The 18,053-nt window shown below is 44.5% G+C and overlaps 7 protein-coding genes across 7 annotated transcripts; 4 read left to right on the plus strand and 3 right to left on the minus strand.

Moving 5' to 3' along the window:
* Positions 1-811: 811 nt before the first annotated feature.
* AOL_s00043g505 (uncharacterized protein) lies at positions 812-3,136 on the plus strand (the record flags this gene model as incomplete). The annotated part of the gene is made up of 1 exon (XM_011120991.1): positions 812-3,136. One exon carries the CDS (start codon positions 812-814, stop codon positions 3,134-3,136), a length of 2,325 nt encoding a protein of 774 aa, XP_011119293.1.
* A 372-nt stretch (positions 3,137-3,508) lies between these two features.
* AOL_s00043g506 (uncharacterized protein) lies at positions 3,509-5,494 on the minus strand (the record flags this gene model as incomplete). The annotated part of the gene is made up of 6 exons (XM_011120992.1): positions 3,509-4,458; positions 4,523-4,697; positions 4,774-4,869; positions 4,932-5,042; positions 5,135-5,322; positions 5,452-5,494. The coding sequence occupies 6 exons, from the start codon at positions 5,492-5,494 to the stop codon at positions 3,509-3,511; spliced, it is 1,563 nt and encodes a 520-aa protein (XP_011119294.1).
* A 664-nt stretch (positions 5,495-6,158) lies between these two features.
* Positions 6,159-7,076, plus strand: AOL_s00043g507 (uncharacterized protein; the record flags this gene model as incomplete). Its single annotated transcript, XM_011120993.1, has 2 exons — positions 6,159-6,402; positions 6,589-7,076. The coding sequence occupies 2 exons, from the start codon at positions 6,159-6,161 to the stop codon at positions 7,074-7,076; spliced, it is 732 nt and encodes a 243-aa protein (XP_011119295.1).
* A 508-nt stretch (positions 7,077-7,584) lies between these two features.
* AOL_s00043g508 (uncharacterized protein) lies at positions 7,585-9,037 on the minus strand (the record flags this gene model as incomplete). The annotated part of the gene is made up of 4 exons (XM_011120994.1): positions 7,585-7,740; positions 7,796-8,173; positions 8,238-8,843; positions 8,912-9,037. 4 exons carry the CDS (start codon positions 9,035-9,037, stop codon positions 7,585-7,587), a joined length of 1,266 nt encoding a protein of 421 aa, XP_011119296.1.
* A 1,593-nt stretch (positions 9,038-10,630) lies between these two features.
* On the plus strand, positions 10,631-12,099 carry AOL_s00043g509 (uncharacterized protein; the record flags this gene model as incomplete). The annotated part of the gene is made up of 2 exons (XM_011120995.1): positions 10,631-11,659; positions 11,728-12,099. 2 exons carry the CDS (start codon positions 10,631-10,633, stop codon positions 12,097-12,099), a joined length of 1,401 nt encoding a protein of 466 aa, XP_011119297.1.
* Positions 12,100-12,399: 300 nt separating this feature from the next.
* Positions 12,400-14,553, minus strand: AOL_s00043g510 (uncharacterized protein; the record flags this gene model as incomplete). Its single annotated transcript, XM_011120996.1, has 5 exons — positions 12,400-12,971; positions 13,040-14,018; positions 14,095-14,273; positions 14,364-14,438; positions 14,502-14,553. 5 exons carry the CDS (start codon positions 14,551-14,553, stop codon positions 12,400-12,402), a joined length of 1,857 nt encoding a protein of 618 aa, XP_011119298.1.
* A 790-nt stretch (positions 14,554-15,343) lies between these two features.
* AOL_s00043g511 (uncharacterized protein) lies at positions 15,344-17,344 on the plus strand (the record flags this gene model as incomplete). Its single annotated transcript, XM_011120997.1, has 5 exons — positions 15,344-15,615; positions 15,687-16,608; positions 16,683-16,765; positions 16,837-16,915; positions 16,976-17,344. 5 exons carry the CDS (start codon positions 15,344-15,346, stop codon positions 17,342-17,344), a joined length of 1,725 nt encoding a protein of 574 aa, XP_011119299.1.
* Positions 17,345-18,053: the final 709 nt, after the last annotated feature.

Raw genomic sequence — 18,053 nt, forward strand, 5'->3', positions numbered from 1 at the left:
CCCGGAAAAAAATCAGAAGTTAGAACCTTCCCCCCTCGGAGTTTACACAGCGGACACAGTAAACACCAAGCGGCTGTACATAATATTTCAACTGAATTCAATCAGTTGATCATTGAGGCTGGTTTTTAAAAACCCTTTTCGGCCTCGTATGAAAATTCTCCATTGAGTCAATGATCCGTTTTAAATCCCTATTACCCATGTAACCAACGGACTAACCATATTGTATATATATCAAAACGATTTAAGCAAAAAAAGAGGCGCTACAAGATCCATCGGAATGTCCGTATCTCAGTGGGGACCAAAACACCATTATTTGCTTCGATCCAAATACTCCGACTTTTCCACAAAGTGGGGCTTGGAAACTAACGAAGCAAGGGAACTGTTGACTAGTCGGGGCTGAAATCTCAAATCCAGGCGCTTTAATACAATAACCTGGTTCTTTCAAGCCTGGCTTGCCTGCCTTGAAGGAGGGAAGGAAGGAAGGAAGGAAGGAGACGATATCAAAATAGCCGATGTGCGTGGATTGGATAACAACCAAACAAAACACCATCTCTGGATCTGGTCGCACATGCCCGCAAGCAAGCCGGACAAGCACGCACACGAGCGAGACCAAAAGTCTTGGCACCATAAATTCTCGTTTTTTCCCGTTCAACTAAAAACCACACGCTCAACACAACCTCATTTTCTCACTAGCACTAACTCGCCACCAACCAAGAATCCAACATGGTGATATAATTTTTTTTTATATCATCCCGATATCCCCATCGGACAACAGACTAGACAGGCCGAGACCGAGATATCAAAAAAAAAAATGTCGTCTCTAATCCAAAGGAGTCGCCCCAGCAACCTACTAGTCCCACAAACCGCTGCCAACAGCGTCTGCATCTCTTGTCTCGCCAGACTCCGCCAGCAGTTACACTCACACTCGCAATCACAATCACAATTGCAGTTACCCGGTAACCATGCAACCGCTGCACCGTTCCACAGTTCCGCCGTAAATTCCCTTCCGCGGGGGGAATGGAACCCTTCTCCCTCTTCATCCTCTCGCTCCAATTCTCACTCTCGAAATGCTGTCGGTGGTGGCCGTGGAAGTGGTGGTAGTGGTAGTGGAGGCTATAGTGGTGGTGGTGGTGGTGGTGGTAACACCGGTGGCGGCAGATCAAAATCCCAATTTCAAGGTCACAGAGCATTGAAATCAATAGTTCACAAACCTTCTCGTATGACATTATCCGAAAAAGTGGCTAGAACACCACGGTCGACATCAGCTTCATTCGCACAAGGAGATAGAAGATCGAAGTCGTTGGACAGAAGACAAGAACCAACCGTGGACACAGGTGGCGGGATGAACAGACGCGCTTTCAAACTCCGATCGGATGATAAATCGCAATACTCTCGAGAAACAGAACGGAGAAAACGTGATCTAAGAGAAACAACATTACGACCTTCGCCTTCTCGGTTTCAACAAAGGCCTGCTGTGGAATTGAAATCGGAAAGACGGTCTAGTGCTTCAAAACATGATACGGATAATAGTACCAGCGGCGCGGAAAAATCAGAACGTCGCCTCGCAGCTGCAAAACTCGACGGAGAAGGAGGGACAGAAAAAAAATATACTCGTCCACCAATTCGTCGATTTGGTCAAATGAAACATATAGCTTCCCTAGACCACGTCTCGTCCCGAACTCGTGAAATTACGCATGCGGCAGAAGAACAATTCAATACCTTCGAAACATTTGATTTACTGCCCCAAACGCTCGAAGCCCTTTACAAGGACGCTCTAGATGGTCTGGAAGGTGTAACTCCTACTCCGGTACAGAGTCTAGTGATCCCAACTCTCCTCGACAAATCTCCAGCGCCACCACTTAAACCCCTCCCATCCGAAAACAGCAGACATAAGAAATCAAAGGACCCATTGGATCCAGGACAATTCGACCGCGACGAATCATCACGCCAATCCTTCAAAACATATCTAATCGCTGCAGAAACAGGATCAGGGAAAACACTATCTTACGTCCTCCCGCTAATGGACACCTTAAAACGTCGAGAACTCTACCAAAAGTCCATCACCGAGGCGGAGGAATCACAACAATCCGAAATCCTGGAACAGAAGGGTAAATGGATGTTCGACATCCCCGCCCCACCGGTAACTCAAGACACCACAGTCGGCAAACCATTCGCCGTAATCCTCGTCCCTACTAGCGAATTAGTCTTCCAAGTCGGCTCCCTCCTCAAAAAGCTTTCGTTCATAATAAAACTCCGCACGGAGATGATTTCAAAGGACTTTTCGGGCGCCGTAATCCGCAGTCGACTTTTTAAATCCTCAACTCCGGATATAATAGTCGGAACACCCTTCATGGTCGATAGAATCACTGAAGCAAACCCTTCGATGCTTCACAGAACGTCTCACATTATAGTAGACGAGGCGGATTCCCTTTTCGATCGTTCATTCTCAACTCTAACGGGTCCAATTATCTCCCGTGCTCTCAACCTCGAAAAATTAGTCCTTTGCTCCGCTACGATCCCAAAAAGTCTGGACACCTATATCACCAAAAAGTACCCAGATTGTAAACGTCTTGTCACCGCAAACCTCCACGCCGTACCACGAAGAATTCAACTACAAGTCGTCGATGTAATGAATAACATCTACAAAGGCAGCAAACTCCGAGCCTGTGCCCACCTCTGTCAAACAATCGTGGGCGACTCCACAGAACCCGGATTCGCAAAGAGAGTAGTAGTCTTTGTTAACGAACGAGAAACAACGGAAGAAGTGACAAATTTCCTGCAAGAAACTGGGTTTAATGCCGTATCTATCAATCGTGATAGTGATTCTAGAAAGATTTTGGAATCTTTTACTGAAGAGAGGGAAGCTTCGACGGCGGATTTGGATGGGGCTAGAAAAGGTGGGATGAAGATATTGGTGACTACGGATTTGGCTAGCAGAGGTGTCGATACGAAGAATGTGAAGAACATCATACTTTATGATGTTCCTTATACTAGTATTGATTTCATTCATCGGTTGGGGAGAACTGGTAGGATGGGAAGGAGAGGAAGGGCGTGGATCTTGGTTGACAAGGATAGTAACCAGGAATACGTGAAGGAAGTGAGGAAGACTATGTTCTTGGGACAGGCATTGATCTAAGAGCTTGTTATATACGACCTTAAACACTTTCGGGTTTCATATCTGTACATATTTTATACTACCTACCACATACATACGTACCAATGTATATATTTTGGGTGCCACGGCCTTATACTCTTCGCTTATAGATTAATTCTACGAGATCTCGGATATCAATATCGATCGATATGTCTTCAAATTATAAAGTTCTTGTATTCGATTGCTCCATAAAATCTATATGCGAAAGTAAAGACCATGGTACCAACAAAACCCCGCTGAAACAACGTTGCAACCCTTCATCCGTGTATGCATATAATGCAATACCTCAAATAAAAACATACAAGAAGAAAAAGAAAGAAAGAAAGAAAGAAACAGTCGAAGTTTTTGTATCTTTTACGCTTCATCTTCACTCCCCTTGCTAGAATCCCCAGAATTACCCTGCGGATTCTCATATTTCGGAAAGAAAGCAGTATTATCCCTATGGGAAATATATTCCGTATCCGCCGACTCCAAAACCGGCTTGATATCACTACTCTTCATCCCCTTAATCTTCTGTATCTCCAACGAACTATAATTCACAATAGCCCTTCCCACATCCCTCGCCACAACAGAGTATCCTCTAACAGGCGATCCATCATCCAGAGTCGGGCTCGGGGACCTTTCCCCAGCATCTTGAGGTTGTGGAATCTTTCGTAGTACTGTAAGACTCACGGCTTCCAATTGGTGGAATTCGCCATGGACACAAACGACGCCGACGGGGAGAAGACCGGCTCGGTTTGATCGGGTTAAAGCGTTGTAAGCGCCTTGATCGATATACAAGGTACCATGGGGTTTTAACCCGTGAAGAAGCCAGAAGTGACGGTCACGAACTGCCTTAGTACGTGGGAGGAAACGGGTGTGAAGTGGGACTTTCAATGGGGTTTTATCACTAGTGGGAGTGCCTACCAATGTCGAAGTGGACTGTGTTTGTTGAGAGGGGGTTGGCGAATTCACGAATGTGACAGTGTGATGTGCGGTAGCCGTGGATAGGGACGTAGAGGAAGGCGAAGGGCTTAGCTTTGTCGCTTCTAGCTTTGTAGCTGCGGCTAGGAGGTCAGTGCTAATCGGGTCATCAGAAGAAGTAGCGGTAGGGTGACGAGTATGCGGTAGTGGTGGTGACGAAGATCTAACTGGCGTCTGTGATTGGGATTTGATGGACTGGCAGTAGTTGACGATGTGGAAGATATTGCTAGGAACCGAACTGCGAGTGATAATGGTTGTGACACCGGCCGAAGTCGCGAGCTTTGCAGCAATGAGTTTGGTAGCCATACCGCCGGTACCAACTGCAGAGCCGGCCGTCGAAACTAGATAAAAAGCACTAGTCAATACGATGAATCTCTAGAAAGACTAGAGCAATCGGCCACCCACCATCAGCCCGTAGCGACGAAACATCATCGACTACCATAATCGGTTTCGCATCAGGATGCAATCTTGGATTCTTATCATAAAGACAATCAACATCCGTCATGAGAAACAGATAGTCCGCATTGACCATCCCAGCCGTAATCCCAGAGAGGGTATCATTATCACCGAATTTAATTTCCTTAAAAGTCCCACATCTAGTTGTCAGACCTCGTTCGTATATTTGGAAAAGTATGGTGGAGAAAATCAGGACATACGCTGACGGCCAAGGTATCGTTTTCGTTAACGATTGGGATAACACCCATGGACAATAGTTCGCTGAACGTATTAGCTGCATTTATGTATTGTTGTCTCTGTTGAATGTCCAATAGTCAGCAGCTGAAGTTCTATGTACTGAAAGAGGATCAGAACCTACATCGACGATATCATTCCTCGTCAAGAGAACCTGAGCGACAGGCTGTCCCAACAGCGAGAATAGCTTGTCCCATAATGCAACCAATTCGCACTGTCCAATTGCCGCAATAGCCTATCCCATAGCAAACCAATCAGTACCATAATCCACAATACCGTCGATATCTCTATAGCATAGAAAGTCAGGGAAATCGAATGACCAAGTACCTGACATTTCGATAACAACTTGGGTCTCTTCTCCAACTTCAACTTCCGCAATCCAATCCCAATAGCTCCCGAAGAAACCAAAATAACCCTATGGTTCTCCCGTCTAAGCTTAACCACCGTCTCGACAAGTAACGAAAGATTGGAAATTAAGGGTTCGTGAGTCTTTTCATCGCAGATGGAGGAAGTGCCTGTAGTGTGTTGTAACAGTTGCGACAAGAAGAAGTTGTGAATTCCGTCAGCCTTTCGCTATCGCCAATGCACAAGGGCTGCTGCTGTTGCTGCAGGGTGGGAAGGATGGATAGGAGGCGCATAAGTACCAAGCTTTATGACGATCGTGAGCTGCCGAGTGCTTTTGACCATTTTGATTCGATTCCTGGTGTTGACTGGAGTTTTGAAGTTGGTGATTCTGGTGAATTGGATGAGTCAAGCTAGTTTCCCCCGCGGTTTATTTTACTCCGTTGGAAGCTCGAGCTTTTGATTGTGATTGATCAAAGAACAATTGATTGAAAGAAAATGAAATAGGCGATGCAGAATGCACTTATTTTGTCTGTATGTATCAGCACAAAGGAGGTATCGCCACCGGCTGGGAAAACCTGAGTGAGGCCTTTAAGGAACAGAAATTAATTTATCAGAGCTGGAAGATTTTACAAATGACGCAGCGGCAATGACCAGGAGCTTAAGTTACTTAAAACGATCCTTCACTGTGACTTCAGAGACTATTATGTAACCCCTTTACTATACTCTTACTTTCTATTATATTATACTTGCTTGTTCTCACTTGAGACTTTTTTTTAAACATCGATATCGGACATCCTTAACAACAGCTGGCCAGGGTATCTGCAGCTTTCCGTTGTGGCCAAGCAAACCCGACTTCGCACGTTGACATTGACATTGTCGCCGGCGCATTCTTTGCGGCTTTCTTCAAACATCGCCAATCAGAAACAACAAAAAAAATCTCAACTTCAACACCCCCACCACTGCTACCGCCACTACTACCACTACCACCACTATCATCACCGTCACAATGTCCGACGACAACATCCCAAAGGTCGAAGGCACGGCCTCTTTGGACCATGAATCTTCAGTCTCAGATTCAAAACCTGCGTATAAGGGCAAACCAATGGGCTTCTTCCGTCACATGTCCGCGATAACAGGGTACGGCATGACACCCGAATCCATCGAAGAATACCGTCGCGATTTCGACGACTACTACGCCGAAACCCTCTGTAAACGCTGTGAAGAAAATAGAGATTGGTTAATACAGTACAGTGCGTTTTTCTTCTCCCATTTTCTATCCCTACTTCCCTACCTTATCCTTCCCTTTCTTTCTTTCTTTCTTTTGAAAAAGAAAAGCATTCAGAAATTTAGATTGAGAATAACTAAATCCAACACTCCAGAACCCCCTCCCTGACCACCCGCGGTCTATCTTTCTTCAATTATTATAAATTTCACAGGCCCCATAGTCCGTTTCATGATGGACCAAGTCAGAGAAGTAAACGGCAACCTCTCTTCCGAAAATATAAAATGCCTACCTTGCAGTAAAGACCAAGCCGGCGGTTTCCATCCAAAATATGGTATCCTACTTTGTCAGAACAAACTACGAGATAGAAGTCATACTGAAGATACAATGGCTCACGAAATGGTCCATGCATACGATCATATGAGGTTCAAAGTCGACTGGGCGGATTTTAAACATTTGGCTTGCTCGGAAATTCGTGCGTCGACATTGAGTGGAGAGTGTAGACCATACCAAGAGTGGATGGTTAGAGGACAATGGAAGTTTTTACGGCATATGGAAGCTTGTGTTAGGAGAAGAGCAACTTTGAGCGTTAGCGGTCATCCTGCGCTGAAAGGAGACCTGGAAGCCGCCGGGAAGATCGTAGATCAGGTCTTTGAGTCTTGCTATAAGGATACTAGACCTTTCCGAGAGGTCTATAAATAAATAAATCCACCATCAAGATTTTTAAAATCATTGATGATGCATGTATGATGGAGACAGGGAAGTTGTATATAGAATCGGAGTTTGGAGTTCAAACTGGTTCCGGATTCCCTCATCATTGGGAATAATGATAACAATTGTATGTATGTAGTAATATAGTACATTCCGCTCTACCTTGATCCCGAAGAGAAAGACAGCCCAATTAACGGATAATAATTATTTGCAAACTCGCATGAGAAAGAAAGAAAACGAGAAAGAAAATAGAGACACAAAACAGAGACAAAATAGAATCACTAGCGAGTCGCTAAACGAACAAAGCCTAGAAAAATGTCATAGACGAGCCCTTTCAATATTGTCAGAATGATGGTTCATGTGCTTTATTGTTTAGCATCAACCTGCATGTCGGGCGTATGTATCAGACGTATTTTTCATGGTAAAATCCACAGACAAAAAAACTCCACCACCATTAAACTCCATTAACGTAGATGTAGAAAATCCTTATAGACCCCATTTACTCTTCATCTTCGTAATCAGATTCTTGGCGCCTCTGGTGGTTGTTCCTCTGCTTCTCCCTAGCCGTTTGTGGTTTAGAGCAGTGCTTAAGAATCCAGGGATGCTGGGCAACCTGGTCAAGAGGAAGACGCTTTTCGGGATCGAGACGAAGAAGCTAGGAAGTGTTAGCACTAATTTTGGTAAATTGGCTGTGGGAGGAGGAGACATACTCTAGTAATAAGGTCTTTGGCCTCGGCGCTCACAAAGTCCGGGATCTTGAAGTTCAACTTGACGATCCTCTTCTGAGTTTCGATGGGGGTGTCCTCAAATGGAGCATTTCCAACAAGGAACTCGTACATCAAGACACCAAGCGACCACAGATCAACCTTCTCACCGTGCGAGTCTCCCCTCAACATCTCGGGTGGGAGGTAGTCGAGGGTACCACATAGTGTGGTTCTGCGGTTGGTTGGTGCGTGAACACTCCAGCCGAAATCGGACAGCTTGATCTCGCCATGAGATCCAACGAGAATGTTTTCGGGCTTGATATCACGATGGATAACGTGCTTCTTGTGAAGATATGCAAGAGCAGAAGCCATTTGGGCAACATACTGTAAACTTTGTTAGAAAATGGCATTGTATTACGTGCGGGACACATCGGGGTCAACAACTTACGCTTGCGGCGCGGGGCTCAGAGAAACTGCCTGCCTTCCTAAGCATCTTGTACAATTCACCTCGTCCCGCAAACTCGATGATCAAAAAGACTCTCTTGGAATCATGAAAGTGTCCGAACAGCCTCAAGATATTAGGATGTCTAAGATTCGACTGAATCTCGACTTCCCTCCTTAACTGCGTCTCGACTCTACCGGTCTGCAATTCATTTTTGTGGAGTACCTTCAAAGCACACACGAACCCAGTCTTCCTCTCCTTAGCCAAATAAACGCGCCCAAACTTTCCTTTCCCTAAAGGTCGTCCAATCTCGAACATTCCCAAGTGCATAGGCTTGGAGTTGGAGGAGACCTGTGGAGGGATATTATTGCTTGGGTCCGATCGCCTTGGAGCGACTTGGAGGGAGTTCTTAGGGCCGCCGGAACCAACATCGTCTCGGCTATTCTCATCATCAATGATTGCCGCCTTCTTTTTCGGCGAGCTCGACGCGGCTTGGTTGTGAACAGCGAGTTTAAGGTATGTATGTTTTGAGAGATTTTGGGCCTGTGATATTGATGGCTGGAGGGCTAGTGGTTTTGTGGCGAGCGATGAGGGGACGACTTTGATTGTGCTCTAGATATTTTGAAGTTACTTGTTAGATAGGTCTTTCCTAGATCCATTCTGGATACGAGTATACATACTGTCGACTTGACATGTTTGATAGTAGAATAAACCGGAGCCTGAGGGTCGACATTCTCCTCTGATCCAGAAGAGACCGTCAAGCCTCGAAGCTGCGATTCAACTTGCGCAATCTGTCGGATAGACATCTTGACTCCTGTCTTTCTCTATCTATCTTCACCGTAGAAGAGGGGGTTGGTATATTATGAAGAATCCGTAACAAAATATTTCTAGGGAGCGCGAGTATAGTGGTGTCGAGAAGTCAAAGTCAAGATGATCAGACTTAATATCTTCGAATGTTGAAGTGAGATTAAAGACCAAGGACCGGACAAGGTTGATAGGTCAGAAAGAAGAGATGGCCAATCCCACTTATTGTGGATGTTATTGTGAAGGCTTTCCCTTCCCAACCTCACAAAAATGTTTGGGGCTTTGGTTGCGGTGTTTTTTGGGCGGTGATGGGAACCGTTGTCAAGGGAACTCAGGCGAGATTTCCGGAATCGGATCTGCAACATGGATCAACACATCTTGAGGCTTGTGTAACCGTTGATCGAACATAACGGCGTTAGCTAATTATGGTCCTGATATTGCATTGATTAGCGTCCTACAGAGGTAGCTATTCGGCCTGAAGGCCGTTATCTATGTAGTCTAAATTCTCTGAAGCTCTTTTCGAAATTTTCTATCGTCGGTGCTAAGATACTTACCGAATCATTTTCGAAGTAATAGAATTTATAGGTTTCAATTCCCCATAAATTGTGTTGTTAGTCAAGGGTGTTAAAATATGCATATGTTTAGATTAAGAGATGTCAACTGTAACGGTCGTTTTCAAACAAATTTAGAGATTTTTCCCTTGTAAAATTTCTTTTACCACTTCGTTCTACTAATTTGCTTTATCGATCATTGTCACTTATCTACGAACAGCGTGTCGGCGAATATGCTCCGACAATCCAATGCCGGATAATCAGATATAACATTTGAGTTTGACTAGTCGGATGTATCGGCCTCTATCGAATCTCGGATTCTGGGGCATCCGAGAGTTTGAGAACTGACTCGTCCAACCCCACAAATGACTGAACTAGTCAATGTGGAGCAGTCAAATAGCATCTAGTTTCTCAAAATCTAGCTGGGGTTATAGCTATAGCTTCTGGAAATAGTGAAGGCGTCTGATATGCATGACCATTCACGAATATGTCAACCGAACGAGACCAGACGTAGACCATGCCGGACGTAGATGAATTGAGAAATTTACATAAAAGAATAACCACCGCCTTCGAGTGACTGAAAGATGTTCAACTTCATATACTTTTAGCCTCTACAGCCTATCAATACAACATGTTAAAAAAAAAAATCGAAAGCCTCGTAACTTCTAGTTCACAGAGCACCGCTACCCCGCATTCGAGTACTGTGGAGAAAGCCCGGTCCTACAGCTTGAAATGGAGCTAAACGAACCTCGTCTCCGCATCTTCCTCAATTTGGTCATCATCCCCTGGACCGGATCGTATTATTGCCAACCCTTCCCTCCGAGCTTAGACACTTTAAGCTTTTCATGCCAAACAGTTATGTAGGCTGGCCATGCAGCTTGACTGTTCTGCGAGCATAATGTGGCGATTTCATGAATCTTTCGGCGCCAGCCCACGCCGCCAAATTTTTTATATTCCAGTTGCAACCCTTGCATCCTCCCCTCTCCCTCCAGCGCTTCCATTTCCCCAGCTCACTCAACTATACGCGAAAAGAGAAGATCAGTCATGTCATCATCCCCTGATACAGACACCCAAACCACCGCTTCCCATCCGAAGAAGCGCCGAATCCGCACTGATGCGCAATTAGAACAAAAGCGAGCGCGAGATAGGAAATCTCAACGCCTCTCTCGTGCGAAGAATCGAGTGCGTATCGAGCAAATGGAAGCGGATTTATCGAGTTTGAAGTCTAGACATGAGTCTTTACTCGCTGCGGCAGAAAAGATTGGGATAAATACTTCTCTTGTGCTGTCTTTGGCAGGGGAGGCTATATCTTCTTCGGCTATTACACCAAATAGCGCGCATATATCGTCTATGGAGAATGCTATTACGGCCTTTACGAATATTGACCCTATGAGCTTGGATGATGTTGAGTTTCATCAATGTAGGACCGAAATGGGTTCTCAGATTGGTAGTGAAATCTCAGACGACGGGGTTCATCAGAATGGTCTTCCGTCGACGGCGAATAACTCCCCAGTGGACAAATTTCCTACTGGATTCAATACCGTAGCAAATACCGCCTCACTAGCCCCAGAACTTCCACCAAACGATCCTATAACAAACGTCCCAAATACCACACTATCACTAGCGACACAAGGAATATCGAGTGCAATAGACCTATGCGAAACACTCCTTCAACATACCGTAGAATCTCCAGCCGCACATCTAGCACCACCCGATGCCGACGGAGAACTCGATCTATTCGACCACTCCCCGGAATACGAGGAACCGCCCACCCCAATCCGAACAAAAACAGTTCCCGATTGTCTATGCGGCATCGATGACCAACATAATCACGCACTTCACTGTATCAACCACAAAGTCGTTAATCTCATTGTAAACACACATGCAGCAATTGCAGCTGGAATGCGAAAGGCATTAACATTCCCTCGCTCGCCATCGATACCAAACCTTTTACTTCTAGATCTGGATTCAAATCCTCTCACTAGTATTGTTGGAAGGGCGCTGTTGAATAGCAGCCCAGCGCAGTTGGCCGATAGTGTGGCAACTTATTTTATTGTTTATCGACTACTGAGAGTACGTAACATACCATAATTCTAGTTGTTTGTGGTTCAAAGGCTTTACTAAAAGACACTCCTAAATAGTGGCGCATATGCCCGACCCCAGAAACATACTATGACCTCCCAGAATGGTACCGTCCCTCCGAACTCCAAAAAACCTGGCCACACCCTCTCTGCATCGACCTACTAGCTTGGCCGAAATTACGAAATGGAATCATCCCGATTTATGAACAGCTTGATAAGCTGAGATTGAGTAGGGATATCACAGAATCTATTACGGTGGGGTGGCCGGAGGCGGAACCGTTGCTGGTTAAGGATTTTAGAACGAATTCTGCGGTGTTAAATCCGAAGTTTGAAGAACATATATGGAAGTTTTCGAATTGGAGGATGGGTCCGTTATGGGCTTTGAGGCAGCCGAGGTTTGTGGGGTTTGTTAATATGGTTGAGAGTTATTGAGATCTAATGTATCTAGTAGTTACTTGAGTATTCCGGTGCATATGGTTAATGTCTAATACTACTGGTCGCGAGGAATCGGGAACGTTTTATGCAAGGCTGTAAATATCCAGGCGAATATCCGGATACACTTCCTAAGATAAATGATTATGATCACATGCGCTTCACCAATGAAAAGCAAGAGATTTTGATACCAGATTCCGATCGAGACTAGAAAGGACCAATTTTTTAAATAAAAAAAACTATTGATACAAATTTGAATTTCTCAATTGATCGTGGAGGAACCGCTCTAAATGACCATGTCTAAATCCGAGCCTTATTCGGCAAAAACCTCGTCGGAATGGGCACATGAACAGCCCTAATGAACTCTGCAAAACCCTTTCCAAGACTATCCAATAATTTTGAACTACTAACTCCTCTTCCCAAAGGCCCATAGATCACAAAGTGAACGGCATATATATTGGGCATCTCAACCCGTTCGATGAAGTACCAATCCTTCCAGTCCTTACCCATAAGTTTCCGCATTTGATCATGCGTCATGAACGAACGAAGCCAGTCCCACTGTTCGGCTGTTTGAACATAGACTCCAAAGTTGACATTGCCGCCTTTATCACCAGACCTAGCCAGGGCGATATCGCCAAGTGGGCGTAAAGCCGTTGTACCAAAGCTTTCCAGGGGTACTGGGTTGGTTGGACTATAGTTTTCGCGGGTTTGAAGCAATTCTGTTTTTTGAGGAGGGCCGACAACGATGCGCTTGGAGTTTTCGCCCAGAATGTTGACGGCCTCTTCAAGCTCACTTTGGGGGATTGTAGCGGGGTAGAAACCGAGAAATGATTTGGGGACGACGGTTCGCATATCTAGAGAGGAATGCATTCCTGTGGTATTAGAGTTTGTAATTAGCATCGACATAGTTTATCAAGTGTCTCTAGTTTATATATCTTACCCGCAAAATGTGCCATTCCATTCCACATCCACGCAGCCATGACTTTCCCCAAGGCCGTAGGATCTCTGGCCTGTGCAAAGATACGCATGTATGTTGTCGACGACAATTGACTATCTGGGTTTTCCTTCGGCACACCCACACGCTGGAAGTCAAGTACATCGAGCTTTACGCCCCATTCTTCAAGTTTAGAACGAACTTGTGCCTCTTGGTAGTCCCATTTATGGTCTGTAGCGTATCCTGTTGCATTTAGTAGAAACTCGGACTGATACCCTGCCCTGTAGAAAACCGCCAATTTTGTAGTCGCAGGTGGAGGGAACCCTTTAACGCCTAAAACGTGAACACGATTTTTAGATTCTTCCTCCACTTTTATATTTTTAATATCAGCTTTGACATCGCTGTTTAGATAAATATTCCCCTGGAGTTCGTAGAGCAGCTGGCACTTTACTGTGTCTGCAGTCACAATTCCGTTTAAGTTCTCGTGTTTAGTAACAGTGCATTCGCCACTAGAAGCAATTTCGACAATGGGAAGCCCAAGGTTCAACAAATCTTGAACTGGGTATTTATATGCCCCCGCAAAATTAGCGCCTGTAACGTAAGTAGAACACTCGATGAGATGCCCGGCGATCAAAGATCCCGCCAAAGCGTCATAATCAGTCTCGCTCCAGCTATGCCACCAAGCTGCTGCACCTATAACTGGAGATGCATCAGCGACACGACCGCAGATAATGATATCTGCACCTTCGTCAAGACCCTTCTTAATAGCACGGTAGCCAAGATAGGCGTTAGCGCAGACAATAGGCATGCCTTCGGGGTCATCCATAAAGGTATCGCTATTTTCAGCGAGGGTAATATCGCTGTTAGTGTTATCCAAATGCCCGTATTCACCCGATTTGACTTTTTCCAAAATTGAACCAACTCTTGGAAGGAGATTGTCGCCGTCGACGTATGCGATTTTCAGGTTGAGGTTTTTCTCTTTGGCCTTGATTTTGTCAAAGTCATTCATTAGTCCAAAAAGAGGCAGTAGGAAACGTATCTGATTTAGGGGTTCTATCTACCATTTCAAAGGTTTTTTCCGCGAGGCCTTTGGGATTCAATCCACCACCATTGATTACGATTTTGATTCGCTTTTCGTTTGCGATCTCGAGGGTTTGCTGGAGTCCATCTAGCGCTGTAGGTACCCAGCCTGGGTGGGAACCTTTGGCCATTTCCTCAGCATTGGTGGCTAGATTAATCTCTGTCACATTTTGATAGTGAGTACTTGAAGCTAAGCCCATGGAGGCAAATATTTTAACATATAGAAACTAGATTCAGTTTGTTATGGTACCTGCGAGATAGTCTCCTGTAATAACGTCTACAGGTCCATATTTGGCCTGGTTGTACATATGCAATCCTGGATCACCTATATGAAAGTATTAGTTAACACATAGATCTCAAGAAGGATGATAACTAAAACGAATCTTACATGCTGCGCCAGAACAATTGGCAATTCTAACAGCTCTCTTTCCTTGCGTCATGTTGTTGGTTTTGAGTTACTAGTACTCGGGGAGATAAACAAGACGTATAAGTGTATGCTATGATATATAATATATGATATGATAAAATATAGACTTTCGCAATATCTGGCGAGCTTCGGGCGAATTGAACTATATTTTAGTTATAGATTATTGATTGAAGGCCGCGGCCAAATTATTTATGCCATATCGACCGCTTTTACGTCTACTTATATATATACACTATCCAAGTTGGCCGCGGATACAAGGAATTTGTGTAATGCAATACATTAATCACAAGGGAAGGGGGAAAAAGAAAAAAGGAAAAACAAAATACAACCATGCTAATCCCTGTTCCTATTGACAAGCTCCCATTCTGGAAATGCGGGGTGAAGCTTAATGGCTCTGGACGAGTCAGCTGCAGTTAAAGCTAGCACGACGTCGTCGATTCGCGGTTCGGCAGAAAGGTTTCCGGCCGCGGCTAGATTTCGATTTACAGGTTGACGTAGGTTGGCGAAACGTAACAGCCCTTACGTAGGTCTTTGGAATGCTACAATCCATTGGAATTCTACTTTGAAAAGTATTTTTTTAGCTCTTATGAGTTTCTTCTTATCTGGCCACAATTTGGCCCTTTTTTCTTTGGATTGTATGATTTTTTTGGAAAGCTATTTGCAAATTTGCTAGCAATTAAATTCTCATTGATTCCAGTCTTCGAGCTTGTCAACACCTTCGACGTCAAAATCCAACAGCATATATCCACAACTATTGATCAGTGGCTTAGGACAGTAAACTTAGAGCAGTTGAAATAAAAATCATGGGCTCAATTGGAAATTACTCTATTCCACAAGAGGCACTCAAGATCCTCAAGGAGGGTATCTTGGAAAATCCATTGATGGGAAACCTACCAAAGGAGTTACAGTCGCTCAGTAAACACATACATTTCGAGGGCTCAGACAAACCGAGTGTCCCAATCAATTGGAGATTTGCGGAAAGTATCTCTGCTTTGAAAGGGTTCGAAGCTTTGATGTTGGATCTCTTGATCACGAAGAAATACCAAACCCAGCCTTTGGATATTACCATCGATACGTAAGTTTATGCTGTCAATATTGACTATTTCCCTGGGATATCCTCAAATAGAAATTAACTGAAATTTGAAGGGATCATGCTTCTTTATTCTTTATGAGCCCGATGCTCGCTCAGATCATTGAAAATGGAAAGCCTACTCCACTATCCCCACTATCCCCGGATATGCAACGGATGTTCCCAAGCGAAGATAAACATCGCAGTCAAGCTAGCATCATTAGAAGATGGGCTACGAATATTTATCAGACCAAAGATGGACGATACTACCATACTCATGGTAGTATGAACCCGGAACCAACGCTCACAGCTTTAAAGCTCCCGGTTGACGGCGAGCCAGATGAGACAGAGGAATCTGCAGTTAACAGAATCCAAAGTGCTACATCAAAAATTGACTCCAAAGAGCTTGATGAATTGATGAACGAACAATTCAGACAGGCTGGTACTATTGCGTATACCGCCGAAGAATTTTTCAATTCTGAACACGGGAAGGCAAACAGTAAAGTGGGATTATATGAGATCGCCAAGGATCCAAAGTCATCCCAACCGGCAACATGGTGGAAAGAGGATGCATCTGCTCCATCTTCCCCAAAACGTCCACTTGCAGGCCTTAAGGTTGTAGACTTGACGAGAGTCATTGCCTCTCCAGCAATCGGCCGGGGCCTTGCGGAGATGGGTGCTAGTGTTATGCGGATTACTTCTCCTCAGCTCACAGATCTTTCGATGGTTCATCAAGATCTTAATTGGGGGAAGTGGAATTGTCATTTGCATTTAAAGGATGAAGAAGATAAGGAGAAATTGAGACAACTGATCCGAGAAGCAGATGTCGTTATCGACGGGTACCGTCCTGGTGTAATGGACCGTCTAGGTTTTGGACGTGATGCTGTTTTTGACCTTGTCAAAGATCGTGATTATGGAATCATTTACGTCCGGGAGAATTGTTATGGTTGGCATGGTCCATGGAGTCATCGAAGTGGATGGCAGCAGATTAGCGATGCGGTATGTTAATTATGATTCCTTTTGAGCTATCTTGAAGTGAGCTAACATGTATTGAAATTAATCTCCATTTCTAGTGCTGTGGAGTGTCTATGGCATACGGGAAGGCTATGGGAAATGATGAAGCGGTTACGCCGGTGTTCCCAAACTCCGACTACTGGTAAGAGTCGTATACAGAGACTCCGATATCCGAGAAAACGCCGGCTAACTCTCGTTTTTTCTCTTCAATAGTTGCGGAGTATGTGGCTCTACCTCTGTTTTACACGCACTTATAGAGCGAGCCGAAAAAGGTGGAAGCTACGGCGTCGATGTAAGGACACTAATATGGACACAGATAAAATTTGAACATATCGCTAAACTAAGTGCGTAGGTATCTCTGAACTACTATTCACAGTGGCTAGTACGATCTTGCGGGACATACGACGACGAAATTTGGAAGGAGCTTTGGAGTCGCCATGGATCACCAGTTTTCCGCCATTACCAACCTATGCAAGCTCTCCTACCAGCGATGGTGCGCCTTCTTTATCAATATGATAAAGAGACGCTCTTCAAGCCACAATATTTTGAGCCTCGACGTGCTGAGAATTTAGGGGTAACATTTGTACAAGTAAAGCCGATTGCACAGTTTAAAGATAATGCTGTGGAACTCAAGTACAATGTGGGAACTCGAGGGAACGGCACCGATAAACCTGTTTGGCCGAAGGATTTGATGGTTCAAGTTGTCACTGGGGAGAACTGACACATTAATCACAATTTCTGAACGAGTATGTGATACCGAGCTGTAATCAGATATATTCAAATACAAAATCTATATAGTGTTCTTTTATAAAAATCACATACATTGTTACAAATACATAAGGATTTCTCATCTACTGCAGTTGCGCCTAAGGGTTTAATGGGGCTAAGCTCTGCTAATGGTAGTTCTGGTAATCAAGATCTTACGAGAAAAGGGGCGCGAATGGTAAACGTTAACGGCTATCCAAAATCGATTTTACTAGTTGCGCATTTAGATGCTATAGATATGGCAGAATCGTGATAGTATTTCTCGGATAAGATAGCATGCAAGTACTAGTATTAACCAAAGATCCAACTAGGGACATTCGTAAAATTTCTAAACCGAGTCACTGATAGAGAATACCGGTGACACGGTACCCCGCATCAATCATCCAATGCAATGGGCCTTAGATCATGAGACGTCAAGGAGAATATCCATTGAGCCGATTTTTTTTTACAAGGTACCAAATGGCCTTATGCCGCCACCGGTCTACTGGGTATGCCAAAAGGAGCCAGCTTTCATGGGTATCCCGTTATCCTGTTCAATGCCTAACTTTAAATTTATGGTGGGACGACATCGTCCCGTATCCTGGCTGGGGTAATTTGGTAGCTACAAACTATGTGACGACGGTTCAATATGGGAAGAAACTCGACACTGCTCGCCATCTCGGCTA

The sequence above is a fragment of the Orbilia oligospora genome (assembly GCF_000225545.1).
Source record: "Orbilia oligospora ATCC 24927 unplaced genomic scaffold scaffold00043, whole genome shotgun sequence".
Lineage (NCBI taxonomy): Eukaryota > Fungi > Ascomycota > Orbiliomycetes > Orbiliales > Orbiliaceae > Orbilia > Orbilia oligospora.